We start from the raw sequence: 25,792 nt of genomic DNA on the forward strand, positions 1-25,792 counted from the left end.
CCAAACCTGAACGTGCATTTGTGGACTTTCTGAATATGCTCATGTCCGATTTATTTACCGTACGACAACAGGTTCCGGAGCTTCGCAGGGGAACGCCGAGAACACTGCGTCTCAATTCCTGCGAACAAAAGGAGATAAACCGTGTGGGACAGGAGAGAGGGGCTGTTGTGCCATCACGTTGTGTTTTGCGACGCAGCAAGAGGGTAGTCGTTATGGGCGTGTGTTTTACAAATGGGCTCCGGTGTTAAAGATGTGTTTTAATTGTGCCGTCATGCAAATGTGTGGCTGTATCTCTGTGTGTGTGTCTGTAGCTCTCTCTGTGTGTATGTGTGTGTGTGTGTGTGTGCTGCTGTGGCCGGCTGTTAGCTGGGAGACAGGCAGTGAAGGGGGATTAGATAAATCAACAGCTCCAGCTGCAGCAGAGCTTAGGTAATAAGGCTCTAACAGGCTAAATATAGAGACAACTGACTGACTGACTGTCTGCCCCCTACCTGCTACACACACACACACACACACACACACACACACACACACACACACACACACACACACACACACACACACACACACACACACTGTTTGCTGTAAATTGAGCAATTTGTTTCAAATTTGTATGGATTTCCATTAAATATATAATTTTAATTGAATCTTATACAATCGTCTTTCACTGACAGACTATAGCATGAATACAAAAAATCTGCATTGCTGAGACACAGGCCAGAACAAGGACTTATGCCTTCCCTCCTTTTTTACATTACTTACATTTGGTTGCAGCGCCTTCCGCCTCCTCCCCTCGTCAGACCCCCTCGCCCTCCCTCCCCTCGTGTTCCAGTCACTCTTCTTTAAGCTGTGACCTTCTCCTGCCTTCCTCAGCCCGCATCATATCTTTGAGGCAGGGCAGGTTAGGTAAATTGCCGGGCGCCACGTGGCACACAGCGAGCAGATTTGACATAAGGCTGTCTGGAGGGTAAAGCGCAGACGGGAAGGGGGGGGGAGACGAGGGGGCAGCCGAGCATTTTGAGCTGTCTTCTTTGCTGACATGCAAATGGACACTTGCACGGACAAGCAAGCCCGCACACACAGACACACACACACACACACACAGACACACACACACACAGCCATTGGGGATCGCCTGGCCGGACAGAGCCATCCATCACAACCTTCAGTGAGCTTATGTCTTTGAACAGCCTTTTAGAGCCTCGGAGTGATTGACAGCTCTGTCCTCCCTCGTGGGCCGTCCTCAGGTTCAAAGACACTTGTTTCCTACCTTAACCCTCTCTCTGTCCCGATGTGATGTGAGAGAACTGTACGTCTATGCCCTCGTTTTTAGATGTTGATCTCTCTTCATCTTTGTGTCTCTCAAGGTCCTCCAAGGCTCACCCCGGTCCTGTCGTCCATATCACGGACAACCCAATGGATGAGGGAAAGGTAAACCCTAACTTTCATCGAACTTAATACTTGTCACGCTCCTTCCTGAATCAATCATACACAGCATATGTAATGCACCAGATTAAACCGCTTATCCTCACCCTGGTTTCAAAAGAATTTAGTCCTATTTGAGATTAGATGTGTTTCAGGGTATGTGATCAAGGATTAAATCTGTTTTTTAGCATAATGCTACTTGATGAGTCAAGGATTTCATCAGCGAACGTGAATGAAATGTGTAACAGGAATTTTTTTGCAGTGCTTAATTTCCCTGTGGAGGTTTTCGTGAAGTAATATTTACATTCAGTGTTTCTCATCATAATGTGTTTTCAGTATCATTCAAGTTGAGCAAACTCCTTTCATAAACATTTGAGCTTGTTTTTTTAAAGTAGTTCCATACCTCAATAACATCCGTGTTAACTGGTCTGCTGTGTTCTACGCTTCCTTTTCCAGTCAGCAGGAGAAACCACACGATGCAAACGACACACTCGTTAAAAAATCTCCGTAATGTTAATAACTGACAAAAACTCCACTGGAAACCTTTCAGGTCATAATAAAAATGTTTGGTTACATGGTCTCCAACAGATCACATTTAAACATAAAGGTTTATTTCAATACAAGCTTTTAGGTTGGCACTCAGTAGAGTTTACCTATGGAAATTTGCCTAGATCAACCAAGAGCCATGAATTATTCCCTGGGAAATTGGTAAAAATTGTGGTGTGATAAAAAAAACGTCTGCATTTGCATTTTTTCTGTATCCATTCCAAAATTAATGGATGCTTTTTTGGCCCGCGTCCCGTCCCTTTACCAAGTTTCATGGAAATTGATTCTGTAGTTTTTGAGTAATTCTGCTGAGGAGCAAACCAACAGACGGGTGGAGACATCACCTCCTCGGGCGGAAGTAGCTGCCTGTTCAAAACAGAATGTCCCAGTTACTTTAGTCACACATATCTGATTCTTAAAGTACAGAGATTAGATGTTGTCTCTGTAAATAAACACTTCATGTTCTCAAAAAAATAAATCGCTTTGCATTTTCTATTATCTTGTGAGCCAAGGAGAACAGGTGTCTCCCTGAGCCAGTGTCATCTGCTCGCACCTGACTTCCTTTCATGCTGTGTTTGAATGTCAAATGTATTACCTCTTTCTCTGCCCATCACGGGGTCTATTCTATCTCCCTTCTGTCATCTCGCCCACCTATCGCACTGACTCGCCTGTCGCTCTTCCCTCTCCAGCTTATAATTGGATTCGAGTCTGGGATCGTGGTCATGTGGGATCTGAAATCAAAGAAGGCCGAATATCGCTACACTTACGATGAGGTAGGCAAATCTCCCCTATTTCCTTTCTTCTCCAGCGGCTTTCAGTCGTTCTCGCCGCTTCTGATCTACGGAGTATCTTTTAATGCAGAAACTTGGAAATTAAATCACATATGCATGAGCTGATCTGTATTCGGTTGTGCGTGACTGAGAGTTTATTCTTGGAACAAAAACCGGAGCTTTGAGAGTTTACTGCAGATGACAAGGCTCACGTTGAGTTGTTTCCACGTAGTGTACATACACACACCTCTGTGTCCTCTGTCACCTGGGCTTTAAAGCTGATGCTAGTTCAAACAGAGAGTGCTGAGTGGGAAGGAACAGGGCTTTCTACCTCCTGTAGGGTGGAGGGTTAGCAGGATTTCATTGGAAATACCAGCTCTAATGTGTTGTAGTGTTTTACGGCCAATTTGATGCGAACTCACCGAAGCTGTTTCCCACTGAATTTATCCAGAAGGGCTGTGTGCAAAAACGCTGAGTCAGTTGCTTTGGTTATTCTCCTGAGTTTGTCAAAACTCAAAGATCTCCAAAGAACAGTTTGTTAAATGTACCTTTTCTCATGATTTATCCTGTAGAGTGCCACAGGTACACAGAGATTTTTTTTTCTTCTAGCATATTATGGTTGTAAAAAGGGCAGCTGGGTTCTGCAAAAGGTCCACTTTTTAAAGCACTGAGTCATGAGGCTTTATTGGTTTCCCCAGAGGCTACAGTGTGTGCGTCTATAAATAAAAGAAAACACAACAATAAAAAGAAGACAGTGTCAGAGCTGTTCAGATTCCCTCTGGACCTGGCATGTGTCAAACCGAGACTGTGTCCTGAGTTTAGATTAAATCTGTGTTTCCTGTCACAATACATTACATACGTCCGCCACATCCATATTTATCACTGTCCAAGCCAGAGACTGTATTAAGATGGACGACGTGTCTTATCGTCCTCCCACTGTCCAGAAATGAAGCCGAAATATCCCGGATACCAACTCTGCCATCTTGCCCTGATGATGTCATCGGGAGCCAAAGCCTGCACAGTAGTGATTGGGGATGGAGCTGTGGAATCGAGGCTTGTTGAGAAAAACAACAGCGTGTTCTTTACTTCTTTAATGAGAAGAAGGGCCAAACTCAGTTTTGCTCAATTTAAGAATTTATTTAGGAAAGCAATGAACAGGTTACGGCAAAAGACAATGGGTGCCAGTACATTAAGTGTATCAGAGCGCGATGGACATCCGGTGTCTGTCCATTTTATACAGTAGATCTTCATTCCTCCCTCCTCGGAAGTGCGCACGCGTAGGCCATCCTCCTGGCTTTTGGAATACGGAAGTGAACAGGGAGACACTCCCAATGCATCTATAGTTGCTAGACAACGAGTTTTACTACAAGAACGTCCTTCACCCAAAGATGCAATGTGGGCCAAAGGTGTTTACAATTGGAGAAAAGATTATTATGTTTCAACTATTACAAAACAAACCTTCCTGTGTAAACATTCGCAACAACTTCACCAAAACAATGTCCCAAAATGTAGTCAACAACGTCACTCTGTCCAACCTCGAGACTTATCAGACAGCTGTGAGATTGACCATCGTTGTGATTCCAACCTCGAGACTTATCAGACAGCTCTTGGAACTCTATGTGAGTTTAATGAATCTGAGGGAATAACGCTTTAATAGAAATGAGAACTAGTGAAACATTAATTCTTAATTTGTAGATTAAACCCTAGGAAGGAAAGGTTATTATTAAAATCATTTGTATGAATGCCTAATATAAAGCTAAAACTACTTCTATCTTTATTGTTAAGAGTTCTTTCAGACACAACCTATAGTTAAAAGTTTGAAATTCCTAACAGGCTTGACCTGTTGATTAATTTAATTCAGTTTTTAAGTAATAAAATCGAGTACCTTTAAAAACTGGGAACAATTTAATTCAACAGGTTAGGATTAGTTAAATGGTTCTAACCAAATAATTTATATCAAGATGAATGACCCCACCCCATCCCTCTTCCTCCCACTTTCCAGAAATGAATCCAAAATAGCCGGGACATCTTTTGCATTTTGAGTAAATACCCGCTGCTGCACGTGTTCGACTAATCCTAAGTCAGTCTAGGCTGTCAATCGTGATGTTTCATCCCGTTTTTAAAGCACAAATAAATCAAACACTTTTCCACACATCATAATGAGAACAACCTATCATGACAGAAACCATCTTTGATTTAAAAAATCCTCGACTTTCACTTATGACCAATACTGCAGCTAGCCTCTTGTGGGTGATTGAGACATTAAGGCTTCACTTATGGGCAGCTGTCACATCTTTGTACACAGGTTATACTCCAAACTGTTTGTTCTTTTACCTGATGGGTTTGCAATTAACGTCTTATTTCCTCATGTAGTTGTATTTGGATTGCGTTCTAATTGATTATAGATTTGTGAGAGACTTGGATCTGTCACAACCCAAGAGTCTTTGTTTTACCGAGCCAATCAAATGGGTGAAATCTCAAACACACGCACAGTCATCGTGTGCACGGTCACACATCGGCGTGCGTAGTACTCTGACACAGAGTCCGACCACATGGGTAAGATAATTAGATTATCTCTACGCTCATTCTGGTGCTCACCTCACCGGCAGTGCCGTGGAGCTGTAAGCACGCTGAGATAACAAGAGTCACAGAGGACTGCAGAAATTAGAGCACTTTGTGTGCTCAGTATGCAACAAACTCTCCTTCTCTGTGTCTTTGCTCCGTTTCCCTCTCTCTGATAAGCTAATATCCTCTCGTTGCACCGGGGGCATTACAGTCGCTGGTGTCGAGTCTCCCGAGGGAGCTCATCTCATCTCTCCAAACCCCTACAGTTACACCTCTCCAGAGACTGGTGCATGAGTGGGATGGAATTTGGGAGGGGGGGGGAGTGGGTAGGGGTGGGGTTTGGGAGGCTACTGCTCCTCACTTCACTCAATTATGGCTTACACTGACGAGGCCAAAGAGCCTGCGTCGCGGCCGCTCTGTCCGCTGTTGTGGAATGTGCTGGGGTCCTGGCCTAAACTGTATTCATCCAAATGGTTTTTCGGATGGTTGTCAGATATCTTTAAAGTTTCAATTTGTCCCGGACCAGACTTCGAAGGCCCTGAGGACGGTTCTTGTGTTCTGCTGGGCTGCATCACAAGTGCTGCTATAATCGCTCCGTGACTTTTCTGTAACCAACACAAATGAGATGGACTAGAGAGTGAAGGCGGCTTTGTTAGGGTCGAGGCTCAATTAGGCTGCTTTTACATGTACGAAAAAGATACATCCACTAGAGGGCAGTGCAGAGTCGAGACTTTCTGACAACAACAAACATGGTGACTTTGGAACGGCAGTGATCCAAATAATGAACTTGCAATGTCTTCCTATGGTCTCTTATGGTCCATCTCACTCGAAGTATTGATTTCACTGTTGGATACAGTATGTGACGGAGTTTCAATTGTGTAAAAGCTTCAAGAGATGTGTGTTGAAATCTACTGACTCACCTAGTAATGATGACAGAGACTATATGTGTGTTGCTATAGAAGCGTGTCTCTAAGTTGATGTGATGATATCAATGTGTTGCTTTACTGCAATAAAAAATATGTTTAATATCCTTAATTATGAGAAATCTGTAATGCATGAATGACTTGGTACAATCAGAATCATTTGCTGTCATTCTCTGACATCATCAATTTGTGCAAACCCCCGTAAAGCCTCTTCAAACAATGCTGCTCAGTGAAAGAACTTTCTTACAGACATCAAATCCATCGCAAGCTATATGTTTCCTGCTGCGCGCTCTTCCCCCCACCCCCCACCCCCCCCGCAGTGCGCTTTCATTCAAACTCAATTTGCCTAGAAGCCTGCTGCAAAAGTATCAAAGTTGTTGACTGAAATGAACAAGGAAGCTTTTCCTCTTCTTCCTTTCAGCAGCTTAGTAAGCCAGCAGACATGAATTGAGACTTTTAGAATAAGCAAGTCTTAAGCTATATTTTAGTTCTGATGGAAATGTGTGGAAACAAGGCAGTCAGTGATAACTTTTATGGATAATGCTTGATTCTGTATTCCTGGCATGCTGGTTTCAATTTTTCGCAAAACTTTCTCACAGAATATCAAGTATAATTCACAGAATGTACAGAAGATAAAATAGTTTAGGCTCGGATGAAGGCAGCTTTGGTTAGTTATAGACACTGTCAACCTGCAGACATGTCAGCAAATCAGGGAACTTACCCTGACAGCGATGAGCTCACTCTCACAGCGCAGGTGATAAAACGTATGATTTCACATGCTCTCAAAAAGTCGACAGAACGCGTCGTTCACTGTTCCTTTCAGTGGGTTCGTCTATTATTAGCTGTGGATGAGAAGTATGGGCTTCCAGTGAGTGCTAGCCAGAGAGCATCCGTCAGCCCGACCCTGCTCCGCTCTGACTCAACACCTTGATCACAGTCCAGCCCGGATGACTGGCTGATATTGCACACAGAATGGAGTTCCTTCTTCCCCCTCGAAGTGAATAGTAAAGGCCCATAATTAAAACCCAGCAATTTATTCTATTGTCTGTTTTAAACAAACGGCCAAACTTCAAATCCCTTATGCCGTCTGTAACGATTCATCTTATCTTCAATCACAGAAAAGTCAGCAAAGCAGCCTGTGCTATATTTAGCCCATGTATATGACGATCATCAAATGTTTCTGCACACATATAAATATAAAAACTTTACATACAAAAATGCATAAACACAGTAAAATGTGGATAAAGGCAAATAGTAACACAGTAATAATGTGTTAACTAGTTCCCACAAATACCAAATATTAACTACTTTATTTCCAAACAAGTTTTCTGGACTTTGTGTTAGCGACATGTTAACACCAAAATGCATAATACACAACCTGACAGCATTGAATGCATCACACAAGTTCAGTCAGATTTAAACCAATAAGTAGCACATTTTTAATCTAGTTCCCAAAGTGTGATGTCGCCCTTATAGGCCAATACAGTATAATGCCAGACGGCTCAGTTGACTTAATTATGATTTATTCGTGTGCCGTAAATTACCATCTGGTTGCCTAATAACATTAAAAGCAAATGATACAAATACATTTGTATTGGACCAGAGTCTGGCTTCATTAGGACATTTTCTCTTTCCCCCTAAGACTTGTTGAGAATGCAGACATGGGACTTAAGTATTCATAGCTGATGCGTCATTTAGCAGGTCTGGCGCAGTATCCATTAGTGAATAGAATATCTATGTAATGGTCTGTGTCTCCGGGGCTCTGTCCATCAGGAAGAAGATTCTCACTCTCATTTGCATTCGAGATTTGTTGAGAAATTTCCTCACATGACTCATTGCAAAAATGAAATGTATAGACGGGTTTACTTTGCTACATCAGATCTGCAATGGCAGTTTTCATTTTTCGATATGTTAGTCACTCTGTGGGTTCAATACTTTTGTGCAGGGTTAAAAATTGATCACAGAATAGAATGATCGATTGATTGATTTATTGTATTTGCCAACGACTTACTACGTACTTATGGTGTCCAGGGAGAATCATAACTTTTTACCACCTTCTATCAATGAGACACAAGCTAATGTAGAGGAGAAGACTTTGTCCACCCTTTATTTGGTTCCTAAATTGTCTCACCTGCAGCTTTGTCTTGGTTTTAAAAACTTGACTCCAAAGCTCTGTTAGCATAAATAACTGCATTTATTTTATTTCCTTTTTTGAATCTTGAATTGTGTTTTTATTTTCCTTGTCTATTTCCTAAATGTACCTGGCTGACAAACTCTCAAGTTGAGAGGTTGTACCAGACAGCTAATGTTGTCTTGTACATTCTCAAGGTGGCACACAACAAAGTGTAATTTTAGCTCTATTTTTAAATTTCCATGAAGATTTTTAATTTTTTTTATATATAGTATTACTTAATATTGCAATATTAACCGTATTGTATCTCAATATATTGTGATGGGTATCGTATTGTTTCGTATTATTATATCATTATATAGTGATATGTATCGTATCTTAATTTATTGCAGGTTAAAAATTGATCACAGAATAGAATGATCGATTGATTGATTTATTGTATTTGCCAACGACTTACTACGTACTTATGGTGTCCAGGGAGAATCATAACTTTTTACCACCTTCTATCAATGAGACACAAGCTAATGTAGAGGAGAAGACTTTGTGGATGTAATCACAGAAGACACACTAGAGCTTTGAGAATAATGCCGATGAATATAAGGAATATAAAGAAGCTTATCGTTATCATGTATGTTTTCATCTTCATAGGGATTTGCTATTTGGCAATAATAATGATAAAGCTGTTTATCTGATAGCTGTAGTTACTAATAACCACTTTATCCATTTCTTAGTTGAGATGAATTCTGACACTGCTTTCTTGCACGTTCATCATAATTTTTCAATGCAGCACAAGTCTTGATTGTTAAATTGAGGTTCAACGTTTTATATAATGAGTAGAACACAAACACAGAAGTAGAATACATTTCCTGTTCCAAACCAGAAAGACTTTGCCCTCAAATGCTTGTTTTCTTTGTGTTCCTCATATGACACAATTCTGGCATTCTATGCATGTTTACGTATTGTTCTGTTTCCTTTTACCACAGTTTGTGTTTATGTATTGTGTTTGCCATACAGTAGTGTGTGTGTGTTTGTGTGATGCTGATGCTTGTGACTCTTAATAAGTGTTTTCATTCCCCAAAGACCAATCTGCGAGATACTGACCTAATGTAATAAATCATGAAATTAGTCTTTTTAATTGGCATTGTTTGATATGATGAGCACCATGTGTTTCAATTAGCCAGCTCATTTTCCCATTAAGCCCAGCACAGTGTTCCCACATGGGACTGTCACAGTAAACAATGCATTTGATAGATTTCTAGAAACTGCGTCTCTCTCCGTCGCCCCCATCGCTGTTTGGGTGGATACGGGCTCCTGCTCATTAAAGTGTGAAAAAGTTTGAGCCGCTAGATGTTTCATAAAGAAAATATCTTAGACCCCATCTCTACAGTGTCAAACACAGACAGTGGATCTAGATCCCTGAGAATACACTATATGTCTATTCACAAGTGTACCTTACATGGTGTGGGATAGAAGGTGGAATGCTAAAACATTTACAGAATCACAAATTTGTTCAACAATGCATTCAGGACACCCGAGGAAACCACATCCACACCAACTGGCACTCCGCACCGATGAATCACTTCTGGCAACAAATCGTTGTCGAACAATCTCCTCTTCTTGGCCACGGCTGCGTCCTACAGCCCCCGTCGCTTTGCCCACAAGGACACACATCCCCCCCACCAGCTTAAATAAGGCACCTAAGCAATTACTCACCACACCTCTAATTAGTTCCGAGGAAACAAACAATCGGAAAGAGGACATCAGGAAAATCCACGACCAGAGAAAGGACGATAGCTTTTTAGAACTTTAGTCATGTTTTGATTTGTGTGTCTTTAAGGGAGGGAGAGGGAATGAGTCATTAACTGCGTAATGAGACAACTTGAGTCCGTGTGCCGATGCAGCGTGATGTCACATAACCGTAGCTCTGCCTCATCGAGCTAACAGTGACCTGGAGGAAGTCCCACTGAGAGAACTGGGATAATGAGACCTAGACGGCGTGCATCCAAATTCATGCACCTCAGAAACTGCTTTATTTTTATTCTTCCTCCTTTGTTGGATGCAGACTATTCCCCACCGTCGTCTCTGTGAGTTTAAGATCTGGCCGAGAACCACAATGTAAAGGATCACAGACTTTACAGGCGAGTAAGAGATGAGCGTCATTACCCACCAAACCTATAAACGCTTCACTGTGGCACAGATAGGATTAGCTGTGTTGTGTTGAACACTGGTGTCACATGTTTAGCTATTTTCTGGAAAATTCTGCACCTTCAGCTGAGCCTGACACACGGCGCCAATTATGACTAATGACACACCGAGGGCAAAACTGATACACACGATAAACGGCAAGTGCAATTAGAGTAAATTGCCTCACCCTGATCGTGTGCTCACGTCGGCCTCGGCGGCGACGCGATCATTCACTTCGGATGAGCGATGGGAGACGAGGACGAGGAAAACCTGTCGCTAGTTAACAATTCAACGATAAGTGGAGCTGTTGTCGGAGCTGTGTGATATTCCACAACAGCGGAAGGCGGGAACAACTAGGAGAACACTCAACTGTCAAAACAATCTCATACGGAGAGAGAGTGCTTCTCAAAAATAAGGGTATAACACATTCTAGGCGTCTTTTAGGAGGATGTGCCCCATCATTGTCTCTGAAAGGAAAAAGCATTTTCCCTGACAAAGCTCCGGGGCCTGAGATGGGATGTAGTAAAACAAAAAAACAGCTTTGAAAGTGGGGTTGCGAGCTTCACACAGATTTTGGCGCACATCATCGTATTTACTTAATGTCAAAACGTTCGGCGGGTTTAATAACGAGCTATGAAAAGGGCATCAATAAGCAAGGTTGCCCTTTACTGGCATACTTTGGTCATGATGTGTTTGTGTTTTCAGCAATCGCTTGTCAGTAGATAAATCATCGTGAGCCGGGTTTACAGCAGCAGCAGGACTGTTTCAGATGGTCGGGGAGATGAGAGGACAGAGGGGACATTGTCTTTTTTGGCTCGTCTCTGTATCAGTTTCTTTATTTGGTTCCTAATTTGTCTCACCTGCAGCTTTGTCTTGGTTTTAAAAACTTGACTCCAAAGCTCTGTTAGCATTAATAACTGCATTTATTTTATTTCCTTTTTTGAATCTTGAATTGTGTTTTTATTTTCCTTGTCTATTTCCTAAATGTACCTGGCTGACAAACTCTCAAGTTGAGAGGTTGTACCAGACAGCTAATGTTGTCTGGTACATTCTCAAGGTGGCACACAACAAAGTGTAATTTTAGCTCTATTTTTAAATTTCCAGGAAGATTTTTTATTTTTTTTATATATAGTATTACTTAATATTGCAATATTTACCGTATTGTATTGTATCTCAATATATTGTGATAGGTATCATATTGTTTCGTATTGCATTATATGGTGATATGCATCGTATCTTAATTTATTGCGATATGTATTGTATCATATACAACGTGATGTATCGTATCGTAATCCATGTGTCGTGATACCTATCGTTCGGTCCTTTCCAACACAAAACCCTTCTCTCAACCTTATACTTTTATTTTACTTTCCTCTACTTCTCATCTTCTTTTTCAGTTGAACCGAGACCCAATGAATTCTTTATATTTCCCTTAATTAATAATTAGCATTTTGAATCCATGCCTCCAAATGACACCAGATGAGCCTGAATGCGTCCTTTAAGCGAATAGGAATCTTTTTTTAATAGAATTATTTAATGTTAAAGCATGCTTATTAAACCTTTCCTTTTGCTTCTCTGGATATATGACCAAACCATTCTACTTCCAGTAAATGGGTCATATAAAGGTCCCTCTTATATATGCATTTATGCCACAGGAAGTGCAGTGATGTCAGGGGCCAGGCTCCGTTTTCTCACTTTCACCATCTGTTCGATGTGTCTATGTAATCCAGAATCACGGGCGTTTAACCCACATATGAACACCATGTGCCGTGAACCTGTAGCGAAAGGGAGATGATGGCACACGATGCTTCATCCCGCTGAACCACTGACCCACTCCCTCCCTCCTGCTTCCCTCCTGTCATTTCCTAGGCGATCCACTCAGTTGCCTGGCATCACGAGGGCAAGCAGTTCATCTGCAGTCACTCGGATGGAACTCTGACCATATGGAACGTCAGAGGCCAGGGCAAACCCATACAGACAATCACCCCACACGGTAAGGAGCTGGTCGCACACACACACACACAAACACTCACTCGTACACAAACACAGGGGCGTTTCGTGAAACTACAACCCTCATTCGCTCGTGTGTTGCTTCCTGTACAACAGATGCTGCGCAGCGTTTACATAAAGTGTTGCATGGTGGGAAATCTGGGAAGGAACAGCTTTCATCTTACATCCTGAATTCAGTAACTAGGGGATAGTGGTGAAGTGGTGCTTTGGATTTGGAGGCCCGTGCTAATACCAATATTTGGGAATAAACAAAATCGGAATATATCTGCTGATGTATACTTATACCTTGACAAATACTTGGATGTTAGATGCATCTTTTTCCCTTGTCATGAAATCCAACCTGGCTTCTGCCTCGTCTGATTACTTGGGCGACTAACACGACTGTTAATGTGCGAGTTTTCGAAATCCGTCACAGCTGCGACCTCTGCGAGTCACACGACCCGCTCTTTATTCAGCGGAGCCATCCCTCAAAAGTCTCGCCACACACGGCTCTCTCATCGTTTCCTCATTTCAGTCAGAAGATTATTGTCAGTTCAATTATGTCCTGCCTCTGTTTGCTCTGCTCTGGGTCTGCGCGCACACACACACACACACACACACACACACACACACACACACACACACACACACACATTAGTGCCGGTGCTCTGTTTATTTCCTGCAGAAAGCAAGTCTGCTCTTTTGAAGATGTATTTTAATCCACACTCCTCTGGCCCCCCCCGCCCCACACACAACTACTCATCCCGGCGAGCACTTTGACAGCTCACCCAGATGAAGGACCTGGAAGGAAAATAGAGAGGAAGTGTGAGAGCGACAAATGGACAAAGAGAGGGAGGGAGTCAGAGAGGGGAAACAAAGCGAAAGGAAAAACTTCTAACACTTTCTCAACCTGGGTTTGTGTGTATGGGATTTCACCACACCAGCCTTTTTTTTAATTAGTTGTTTCTCCCACTGCTGCATGCATAATTAGTTTGGTATTTAATGGACAATTATGCAAATTCCTTTGACAGGTTTAAGTAAGGCTTATAAGTCCTTCTTTAATTGTCTTTTCAGATATCTGTTATTTAGATGTAGTTATTCAAAGTTGTTGTTTATTATACAGGCCTGCCTTGTACAACCTGCCTCAGGGCCCAGTTTGGCTTGTCGGTAATAGTTCGGATATATTCAGTCTCTTATTGTGCATTCTGTTACAAGAGTGTGCGTTGGCAGACATGCACTCATGATGGATGTGCGGATTCCCCTCGCAGGACCGCCTCTGAGGTTCCAGGAGATGGATTTTTGTAAATAATGATCCTCACACCGTCTTTAAATGTTCCTGCCCCCTGCTTTTTGTCTTTCCCCTCTCTGAAACAGAATAGGCCTTTTTTATTATTATTGTCCAAACCACTACTTCAGAGCTGCATTTAAAGTCACGCTTCAGGTGGGGGGGGAGTCAAACCAAAACAAAAGAAAGACACTGGATGACAGGATAAACAAGAGGAGGTGAAGCGGGAGCGAACTGGCAAAACTCAAGTAACTTCTGTTTGTGCTATTTTTAGGAAAACAGCCCAAGGACGGGAAGAAGCCAGAGCCTTGTAAACCCATTCTCAAAGTGGAGTACAAAACCACAAGAAATGGGTACGGCCTCTCATGCTCTCGCACACACACACACACACACACACACACACACACACACACACACACACACACACACACACACACACACACACACACACACACACACACACACACAGACACACACACTGTGATATTCTGTCACACAGTTGTGCATGTTGTGCATGTAGACAATGACTCACAACTCAGTCTTTTATCATTCCAACAGAAGCAACAGCCTTTTTTTTGTTATTTGCTTTGTATGTGACCTGCAGATCTGTTTTATCTCACTAAGACTTTTCTTACATGATGTCTATGGCTTTTATTTTCTCTATCTTTATTATTATTGCTCTTACCTGTATTGATAAGTGCCATACAGAAAAAGTTATGATTGTGATGGTTATTATCATTAATTTGTTATAATATAATATTAAAAAGGATTTAGACTTGTTTTGCTTCATCAGCTCCAATCTTGTTATTATTTTGTGTGTATCGAGACTCCTCAAAGTCTTCTCTACAGTTACAGTTAAGTTCATATGTAGTCAGATTAACTCATCTAGTCACTGGTAACATAGCATAAGGCAAATCCATATTGTCATTATGTTAACCTGCTGTTTAATCTATCCTCTTAGATATAAGGCCAGTGTATCAAAGCCCTTTATGTAATGGTATTATGCACATGCGTGTGTTCTTTCCAGGGAACCCTTCATAATCCTGTCTGGGGGGCTGTCCTACGACACGGTGGGCCGTCGGCCATGTCTGACTGTAATGCACGGAAAGAGTACGGCTGTGCTGGAGATGGACTATCCCATAGTAGATTTCCTCACACTCTGTGAGACACCATACCCTAATGGTGAGTGTGTGCATGTCTCGAGTATTACGATCGTGCGGAAATTGTCATCATATCCCTGGAAAAACACACATACACGCGCATACGCCAACACACACCTATCCGGTGTTTAATTATGTTGGATAGTGTTTGTGTGTTTCTGTAATAAATATGAAATTTCCCAAGGGGGAAGGATCCGATTTCAGTTTCATTATCTGACTCAGAATATTAGATTTTCATTTCATCTGTTTGAACACGGTATCTTTCCATATGAATTAAACTATGATCTTATTTCCTGTATGGAGAAGTCATCAGCGTGGAGATGAGTTGGTGCAGGATCCCGTGCGTTTTGAAATCCAGTACGTAAACTCTGGTGCAGCGTTATCTGGCACATACACAGCCACAGGAAGGATTAGTGAGTTATGTAACAATGGTGACTTCATCATTACACTTGCAACCTTATGTCACCATCCGCGGATTTCATCTGGTAATGGACATTACTGGATCTGTGGATTACACAGAACATGTCTGGCTGAGTAAAGCAGTTGTGTTATAATGTGTAATCCTTGATGATGGGGCTGCAGATGATGCTGCACTTTATACAAACCAGTGCTTCAGTTGGAAAACAACAGTCACAAAGACAGTGTAACTGTTTAAAAGTTTCTCAAAGTAAATTTAATATAACCTATAACAAATGGTCTCTACCTGCCTTCTTAGAAATAAAGTTTAGTTACTTAAAGTCTCTATTTTTAAACCTTAAACCTACTATATTCAAAATTATATATATGTTCAGTGGATCATATAACTCACATAACTAACCCTTTATGAAAGAGGTCACTAATGGCCACAAATCCACAGAGAATTACCGCCCAATAATTTCCTTTTGCGCTATTACACTTTATGGCATCTTTCCGTTCCTTGTTTTGTTTGTTCTATTCCTTATTTTTCGTCTACATCCTTTTTTCTTTTTTTCTCCTCGTAATTTAAAAACAAGTGTTTGATTAGATTTGCAAATTTGTTTGCGTCTTTAGCTTAATCAGCCTTGAAAGTGGCTATAATTATAGTTGCTATTCCCAGCTCCTAAATCCCAGCGCAGACGGACGTGGCGACTGTGGCCGGACGTTGATTCACAGCAGAATGTGAAATCCCCTGTCCACCAGGACCGGAGAAGGAAAGAGGAGCGAGATGTGACCAGAATTGTCAAAGAGCTTTAACCTTGGTGACAGTCTGAGACCTGCCACTCATCCACATCCATTCAAATAGGACATGACTAAATGTTAGTGTATGCGCAAAGCTTTTTCCAAATCAAATATCCCCCAAAACAGGGGGATGGGAGCTGCTGTGTATACATAATGCAAAGACCTGTGCTTCATTACTGCGGTGGACATGGCCTCAGGGCAGCAGGCGAGTTGAGGTTGGAGAGGCAGCCTCCTCTTGATCTCTATTCCCATAGATTTTGTCAAGATGCCCTTCAGCAAGGCGTTTAACCTGCAGCTGCTGCGGTTAAATGTTTCTCAGCAAAAAACAGGAGCAACACTTCTGCATATATTCTCTAAAAGTCATGTGTTTGTCAGATTCCTGGATTCCTTATTAGCATTTACCTGCATGACAACCACACCACGAGTCTTATCTTGAGTTTTATCACTTTGTAATCTCTATAAACTTGTTCTGCATGTGAATATTCAGAATCTATAGGGGAGGGACAGGATTTTTAAGCCGTTTGGTTTCTTTTTCTAGTTCGACCAATCACGTTTGAGCAGGTTTTGGTTGCCCGCAGGTCAGCGGTCTGTGTGGAGAGAAATGAAGAGGATGAACATATCGACTGAAATGCATCAGCGATCGTCTTTTTCATTCATCTGCATTCGTATGTGGAAACCTCTTTAATAAAGATAAGCTAAAAAAACAGCCTTCGAGTGAGGAGGGATTCGTCTTAAGGTGGCATTTGAAAGTCTAATCTTTAATGAGACTGATACAAATATTTAACCAGAGCAATATCCCCTGCAGTTATAAATCACTTAGAATAATATATATGTCTTGAGGGCGTATATACATTTACCATAGAAGCTCCGAGATACCCCCCCCCCTGTGGTTTGCAGATTTCAAGATTGCAAGAAGAAAGCTCTCCCTCTCTTTCTAGGAATTGCAACATTACTAAAGTTGTGTTTCCGTGTTCAGATTTTCAGGAACCTTACGCTGTGGTGGTCCTTCTGGAGAAGGATTTAGTGGTGATCGACCTTGCACAAAATGGGTGAGGGTCACAAATATCAAATACGACAAACTAGGGGTTTGCCGCCTCTACTTTACATAACTTACTCTCATAAATATGACTTATTATTGATTTATTCCTGTGCTCTCTTGTCAACAGTTACCCCATATTCGAGAACCCCTATCCTTTGACCATCCACGAGTCTCCTGTGACCTGCTGCGAGTACTTTGCCGACTGCCCTGCCGACCTCATACCTGCACTTTACTCCGTTGGCTCGCGGCAGAAACGACAGGGCTACAGCAAAAAGGTACAATCCATGAAAACTGCATCCGGTTGTTTGTTTCCCACTGATGCTGAGGAAACATAAATAGACACAAAACAGGTTTGGGAAAGCAGTTTATGTGCAATTTGGTATCAATTATACGGAAAGAAGAAATGTCCTTGAGGGACAAGTTTAATTTAATACCAAGTAAATGTTATGTATTTATTCATTATTCATTTTCCCTTTTTTAAAGAGCTGTATTCTCACCTGTAGACAGATTTTTACACATTTACATTTTTACGGACCTGCATTGAAGTCAATAAGTCACTTCTGGTCCTGACCCATTAATATAAGACCTGACCTGACCCAGAATTAAACATAGGCTCAGAACTGCTGCTGCTGCTGAACAGTGAAGGTGAAAGCCTGGGGCCTCAGGATTCTGCCTGATGGGTCCCACATCGAAACAAGGTCATAAATGATAAAAAAAACAAACAGAAAAACCTTCTTTAATTTCCTTGGATTATATTAACATGTTTTTCCTTCTGCTCAGAATCGAATTTTGTGCTACAGAATTCTGTAGCACTGGTGCACACTCACACTTCTGTTAAACCCATGCTTACTTTATGCACTGCAGACACATCTCTGTTACCTATTTAATTAATTTAATGAGACATTTTATTCATTATGGACTGACATTTAGCAATTATCAATTTGAACGGGTAAATGACCAATCTGTTTCTAAACTGTTTACTCGTATCATTTCTGTTGTTTATACAGGGACTTGTACTTTGCAAATATATATGTAGTGTCATGAATGATTTTTTAAAACATGAAACATGCAGAGGAGAAAATTACAGAGTTTAAATGAAGTCGCCTCAAACATAATTGTTTGCACTTTAACTATAACCATCCACCGATAATCCTGTAGCTGCTTCACCAATTTACATCAGCTACCTTTTACCAGTGAACCAATGGGGTCATAGTCTTGGAGATATATAATAATACTTGGTGAACTATGCATTTCTTGATTTGAAGCTGAGGTTGTTCATTGAGATGAACAATTTGGGTTTGGGTGATCCAGTGTGTCCGAAAGGAAAAGGGGTCACTACGCCTCGTTGTGCACCCACATATGTAGGTGCAAGTTACCGTCTAGATAACTTGTCTTAAAATAACAATTAAATTCTGCAATGCTGACTTCAGACCAGGTTTTTGTAGACTGTAGACACAGTTGCTTTTGTATAGCAATGCACCAAGTGCCTGACCACACGTCTTTTTAAGACCAGCACACCCATGGGTGCTCATATGGGCACAAGTGTATTTTCTGCTTCGGCAACACAGGTGCTGAACGGGAAAATGAAACCAAGCAGGGACACGTGCGTTGTTTTGCATCAGGTGTTTTAACCTTTTCCTTTCCCTCTGAATAATACGTATTTGTATTCCACCTCTCTTCATGGTTGCAGACAACATCCGCACCCTACTTCAGAGATGTAGATTATTGTTCTTACAGTTATATAACCATAATACCGTTGTTTTTATTCTGGAAACTTATTTGGAAATTACAAAAATGTGACTTAGTTGCAAGAAAAATCAACCGCTCTTGAATGCAAATATTTAGGCCCAATTCTTGATCCAGAACTGCAAAACTGGGTTTAGCTTTCAAAATAAAACACAAAATAGGTCTCTGAACACAACCCCCCAGATTGATGATATATGAAAATGTAATAGTATCCTTAGGGTGGAGTTTTCTTTCATGTCGCCCTGGTTAGCGGAGACATAAAAGAGCTAAATGCCTAAATTAGAAATGTAAATGTCCCACACTGCGCCCTCTAACCATCCCGCTGTACTCCAGGAACAACAAGGTTGCATGATAAAGAACATTCCACTCCAAAGACTCTGTTAATTTGTACTCGAGGTTCTGAATTATATTCCTCAGTGTTTCCATGAAGGTAAATGGAGTATATAATAGCGTCGTATTACCTAACAACCCCCCGCCTCGTCTCTCCTCTCATTCTCGTCTCTTTATCCCTGTTTCTTCTGAGGCAGACCCCCTGCTCCTTCAGCCATTATGTATATGCCTGTGTTCTTTTCCCCGTCGTCTTGTTCTAGCTCTCTGTCGGAAATGTCAGCGTGTACTGACCCAAACTCGCTGCCTAGCTTTTCCTTTTTTTTTTTTTTCGTTGTGTGGTGTGTGTGTGTGTGTGTGTGTGTGTGTGTGTGTGGGTGTGTGTGTGCAGCGATGGCCTGGCTGAGCTGCAGGAGGGCATTCTCACATAAAGATCACCATGAGTCATCCTGGTGACCTTTGTATGTGTCAACGTGTTCAAAGCCAAACCCCCCCCACAAACACTTTCTCTCTCTCTCTCTCGCACGCACACATTCAGATGGCGGCGCCCACTCATTGAGCTGTGTAATCTATAATTGCAAGGAGTCCTGCCCGTGTTTTTTTGTTTTTCCCATGCACACTCACACGTTTGCAGTTTTATCATGTCGCCTATTTCTCACATCGATGTTTCTGCTGACACGCTGTTTATTGACAAAGCTGTGCTCCTTCCTGTTCTCTCCCATTTTCTCTAACGCAATGTGTGTTTTCGCGTGTTTGTGTGTCTGTCTATCTATCCAGGAATGGCCCATTAGTGGTGGAAACTGGGGTCAAGGCACACAAAGCTACCCGGAGATCATCATCACTGGGTAAGACGACACTGATTTCATTAGCCTCGTCGTTATCGTCTCGCCGCAACTCCATTTTCTCTCATCTCCGCCGGGTCAACGCGGGGGAGAAGAGAGGAGTCTGTCTTAAAACATTTAATGGAGATGTTTATATACGCCAATAATGTGCATTATAGTCCATTTTGAAATTTATCCTCCCACACTAAGCCGTAAACAAGATGGGCGGGGGGGATAGTTGTATTAACTTAACACACGCACTGAAGAAGTGACATTGAGGTATGGGTTTGGCAGTGGGAGGCTCTCGCTCCTCTTCTTCCTCACTCCCTCCTCCCTCCTATATGCTGCATTACTTTCTATTGACGGTAGAAAGGTATTTGTGGAATTGTGGCAACGGTACGAGTGTTTAACATGTTCTGTAGTTTGTCGGAAAAGTCACATTCTGAAGTCAAGTTTGATTGAGGAAGTTGCTGTAACTCCTCAAATCTGAGGAACCATCACTCACTTCAATTGTTTGTTTAAACGTCTCTTGTCCTGTAAGAGCTTTAGAGACGTGAAGCACTGATGTTGGACGCTGAGGTCTGACTCATGTGTCATGACTCTGTGTAGACAGTTCATACTCGTCTATACCAAAACTGGGAAAACATTTCTTGATGTCTTGTGCATGGAGGAAAGTCATGTTTACACAGAGAGGATGTTCTTTAAATTACTGCCACAAAGTTGGAGCCAAACGTTTATCTAAAATGCAGAATCTAGATTGCAGACATCTTTTAAATTACTTCTTAAAACATATCGTTTTTCAAAAAGCCAGTAAATTCATTATTCCCCAACCTTATTTTCCTCAGCCCTGAAATGTTTTATTTTTGACCATGTAAAGCACTTTTTAACAGTTTTGAAAAGTGCTGCATAATTCATTAAAATATTTATAAGTTCCAATTTTCGTAATTAAGTGTTATAAACTATGTAAAAACCTTTAAAAAATGTGCTTAAAGGTTAAGCCGCATATTTCACCTCGTTATTCTAAAGCAGAGCTCTGTGGTTGACTGATTAATTTGAGACTGAATAAAATATTTTATGTTATAAATATTTAGTTTGTTTTGGTTTACTATCCAGATTTAGTTCCAAGTGCCTCAGAACAGCAAAGTGTTTTTGTAACTGAGCAGCGTCTTTAATCGATGCTCCAGAGATGATTTCATGCCTCATATTTGACAAAGTGGATTCTAGAACTTTTATGTCTGAAATAGAAAGACAGCAGGTGGCAAATCTTAATTCATGGCGTGTTCTTTATCTCTCTCTCTCCTCTCCTTCCTTTTCTTTCTTCCCCCTCTTCAATTCCCAGGCACGCTGATGGAACTGTGAAGTTCTGGGATGCCTCTGCAAGTGAGTTCTCTCGACGGCTTATTCAGGCTTTGTTAAACGATTATTATTGTCTGGAATGTTCAGACAACAGAAGACGTGTTTGAGCTCTCGAATGAAAATTGAGCGAGAACGGGCGGATGAAGGAGAGGAAACCGAAATGGGAATAAAAATGATACTAATACATTTGAACACTGTCAAGATAACCAGTGTAATGGCTGCAGCGAGTTCAAAAGCACGATACAGGTTTTTTCCTATCGTTAGGAGACAGGTTTCCTTTGTATGTCTGATGACTGCGAATGGAAACTGACACTTTCTCTATTTTATTCCCAGTAATGCTCCAGGTGCTCTACAAGCTGAAAACAGCCAAGGTGTTTGACAGGAACCGGTCCAAGGAGGACAAGGGCAGCGCGGACATGTCGGACGAAGACCCCTTCGCCATCCAGATTATGGCCTGGTGCCCCGAGAGCCGGATGCTGTGCGTGGCCGGTGTGTCGGCCAACGTTATCATCTACCGCTTCAGCAAGCTGGAAGTAACTACCGAGGTGGTGCAGGTGGGTGACGGAGCAGCGGGATGAAAACACACATATTCCATTTTCCAGACTCTGCGGCACAGAACGCAGATATGAGACGGACGGCGACTCGGTGTCTCTCCGTCGAGACACCAGTCCCTCCCGCTGTGTGTTGTTATTCGCCCTCGGCGCTGTGTTAAGATGTGGCGAGACGCACGTGCTCAAGCGCAGGCGTGCACTCTCACATCTGCAGAGTCAAAAGGCAGTATGGTTGCCATGCCAACAGACAGTGAATAAGCAAAGCCCGGCTGTCGTTATAATCTGCTCTGAAGGTGACGTCAGCGCTTGTGGGGGTGTGATGGTGTTTAATGACATAAAGAGATGTACTGTATTATAACATAATGTGAGACTGTGTGTGTGTGTGTGAGTGGTTTCTGCTGTTGTTCTTTAGAGCGTTGAAGTGTTAAACCAGCAAGATACTTTATTTATTAATAAATAATGATTTCATCCTTCATGGCTGTTTGCTCCGGACTTCACTGTGATCACTTGTCAATCAAAGCGATGTCCGTGGGCAGCACTCTGATGTGTTTATGAATTTGAATATTTTATCCCAACGAACGAAGCCAAGAGCCAGAGGTTGTCTTGAATCTACCGGCTTCAGTGCCTTGCTTAGAGGCTCCTTGGCAGTAGATGTCAGAGGAGATGTGCCCACGTCCCTCTGTGAAGGCGAGCAGTGTTTTGCGGGGTGACTGACCGGTGCTGAGGGACGTGTCAGCGAGTTTCAGAACAATTATAGTTTTCTGAGTGCGTGAATGCGATGTGTGATTAGGAGAACGCCCACCCTTCCCCCCCCTCGCACAAGGTCAGACGCCGCTGGGTAACCTGGCGGAAACAAAGTAAGAGGTGGACGGCAGGCAGGCGGCAGTCAGGATCTGAAGAAGGGCACTGATTGCTCTTCACTCCCACATGTCAGCGGGGCTAATGAGACTGACGGAATGCACAAGGAGCATTGTGTGTGTGTGTGTGTGTGTGTGTGTGTGTGTGCGTGTGTGTGTGTGTGTGTGTGTGTGTGTGTGTGTGTGTCAATGCGAAGGTGGAGGTTATAGAGAAGTAGCTTTGAGTGCGACTTGGAAGGAATGGAGTATTTCAGAAGTGGAAGACCTCTTTGACTCTCAATCTGCCTACACACAAACACACACACACACACACACACACACACACACACACACACACACACACACACACACACACACACACACACACACACACACACACAAACACACACACACACACACACTTCACGTCAAAGTGACATGACTTCTATACTTCTATATGTTCCAGATTTTTCTTGTATACATTTTCTAATATCTTTTCTTCTGTCAATCACTTTGTGTGTGTGTGTGTGTCTGTGTGTGTGTGTGTGACTGAAACAGCTACTTGAGGTGCGAATGCAGTACGAGCTCAACGACATGGAGTCTCCAGATGGCGGGGGCGGAGGGGGGGAGCAGACGCCGGCGCTCCCAACACCCGGCGCCTCCCCTCAGACGAGCGGGCCGCCTTCACACCCCTCCACCAGCAGCAACAACTCTGACGGAGGCAACATGCCCTGCCTCAAGTATGAAACTCACTCACACACACACACACACACACACACACACACACACACACACACACACACACACACACACACACACATAGAAGCACTTACATTAGCCATCATAAGAACCAGGAGCGATTGCAAACCCATATTCACACACAGACACACACACACACACACACACACACACACACAAGAGTCTTGCCTTTTGCCTCAAGCACACTTGCACGGACTTAGTCAGCGCCTGAAGCATTCTCAGCCTCAGCCTTCCCATCATCCCCTTGCCACCACTCATGCCAGGCCCTCGACACACAATCGCTTCAGAACTGCAGCTGCATCACTTGTTCTCTCTCTCCCACCATCCCTCCCTCTCTTTCCTTTTTATTTTCTCCTCTTTCGTGTCTCTCTCTCGCTGTCTCGATCCCTGGCTGTCTTCTTCTCCTCCAGAGTGCGCAGTACCCCTCTGAAGCAGTCTGCAGGCTACCAGGTGGACTTGGTGGTCCAGTTAGTGTGGGTGAGTGGAGAGCCGCCCCAGCAGATCACAAGTCTGGCGCTCAATTCCTCCTACGGCCTGTAAGTACACACACACCGCAACGCTTGAGTCATAACTGGAATCTGATGGAAACCTATAATACTAAAATATGAAGGTTTATAAGGAGAACACATGCAAAGTGGATGTGCATACATTTTCTAAATAGAAATGTGGGATTACAATCGTCTTTTACCGATCCCTACATCTTTTTGCCTCCTCGTCTCTGTCACTCCTTCCCTCTCTTCCTCCTCCTCCTCCTCCACCTCCTCCTCCTCCTCCTCCTCCTCCCCCCCACAGAGTGGTGTTTGGCAACAGTAACGGTCTGGCGGTTGTGGACTACATCCAGAAGACGGTCGTGCTCAACTTGGGGACGGTCGAGCTTTACGGTGCCAACGACCCCTACCAGAGGCAGCCCCGGTCGCCAAGAAAGACAAGGCAGCCGTCTGGAGGTAGGGAGAAGGAAAGATAAGGGGGAAAACAAATTATTCTTAACACACCCATTACCCATTTGTTTTTTTTTCTTTGTTTCTGCTCCAGTAAAACCACAATTTTTCCACTCTAAAGCTAAGTGGCTGCACCCAAGATTTCCAAGTCACTCTGGCATGAGCCAAAGATTATTTACTGCTTTATACCCGTCATGTTTTGGGCACATACACGCAATGGCCCCTGAATTCATAGTGCTGTCATTTAGTTTGCAGAGGTTCACTCGCTCAGGAGCGTGGGATCAGCCATTTCTTATATTTTGAATTTTTTTTCGACTTTCCACTTTTTGTCAATGTCCAGCTAGTAAAGCCATTTATTTCCCGTGGCCCTGCTTGTCTGTTCTTTCAGTAAGAACAAGAAGTAACCCTGAGTGAGGCTAATGTTCTTGTAGTTTTCTTTGAATGTCGTCACAAAAAACTGTGACTCAGCGTCTGACTAAGTTGAACCACGATTTCCAAACCCTCCTCTTTGTCTTAAATGCAAAACAAGCCATCAGGTAAAAATACACAGAACATCAAATTTGATTTGTCAACTTTACCAAGCACAGTGAAACTCAGGACTTCTCTTTTCCTGTTTTTTTTTTAATCTAATTTTGACACACCTGACAAAGTGCACTTTATCACAAGGTTACTCCCCGGAACGATCTGAAAAGCAAAGTCAGATTTAGTATTCAGATATTCACGGTTTGTTTTCACTGATGTTCTGGGTCAAAATGATAATTAGTCTTTCATTGAACATCATAGCTTATTTGTTTTCTGCCCCTGGAGCTGAATAACGATGATTACTGAGAATCCAGTGACCTCACAGGTCCGACCTCCCTGAGCCCAGTATGAGAAGGAATGAAGTCATAGAGCAGCGAAAATGACGGCATCAGAACTTGACGAGGTTTCACACGACAACACAACAACACGCACACTAACTCTTACTCTGGGCTTCGGTTGACTTTCTCTGTCATCACACACACACACACACAGACACACACACTCGCACAGCCCATCCCTTGTGCACACATCGCCACTGCAGCTCCATACAGTCGCACCACTGATAGATAATGGGAGGCTTCGAGTATGGACACACTGCCACCATGGGTTGGAGGATGGGAGTGCAGCCAAGTAGACGATACCGCAGTGTCATGCTGATGCTCTGCCCACACTTCAGCAAAAAGTAGATGCATGAATTAATAACGTGTGGATGCTGACTGATT

General features: G+C 42.6%; 1 protein-coding gene across 4 annotated transcripts in view; it reads left to right on the forward strand.

Moving 5' to 3' along the window:
* stxbp5a (syntaxin binding protein 5a (tomosyn)) overlaps positions 1-25,792 on the forward strand; it is an 83,740-nt gene that overhangs the window by 49,276 nt on the left and 8,672 nt on the right. For all 4 annotated transcript variants that reach the window (XM_061091763.1, XM_061091764.1, XM_061091762.1 and 1 more), the window contains exons 6-18: positions 1,368-1,431; positions 2,661-2,744; positions 12,414-12,537; positions 14,093-14,171; positions 14,846-15,000; positions 17,152-17,224; positions 17,342-17,489; positions 20,065-20,132; positions 21,448-21,488; positions 21,798-22,018; positions 23,410-23,591; positions 24,021-24,146; positions 24,403-24,554. In XM_061091763.1, coding sequence (XP_060947746.1) covers positions 1,368-1,431; positions 2,661-2,744; positions 12,414-12,537; positions 14,093-14,171; positions 14,846-15,000; positions 17,152-17,224; positions 17,342-17,489; positions 20,065-20,132; positions 21,448-21,488; positions 21,798-22,018; positions 23,410-23,591; positions 24,021-24,146; positions 24,403-24,554 — 1,517 coding nt within the window. The remainder of the gene's footprint in view (positions 1-1,367; positions 1,432-2,660; positions 2,745-12,413; positions 12,538-14,092; positions 14,172-14,845; positions 15,001-17,151; positions 17,225-17,341; positions 17,490-20,064; positions 20,133-21,447; positions 21,489-21,797; positions 22,019-23,409; positions 23,592-24,020; positions 24,147-24,402; positions 24,555-25,792) is intronic.

This window comes from Limanda limanda, chromosome 18 (assembly GCF_963576545.1).
Source record: "Limanda limanda chromosome 18, fLimLim1.1, whole genome shotgun sequence".
Lineage (NCBI taxonomy): Eukaryota > Metazoa > Chordata > Actinopteri > Pleuronectiformes > Pleuronectidae > Limanda > Limanda limanda.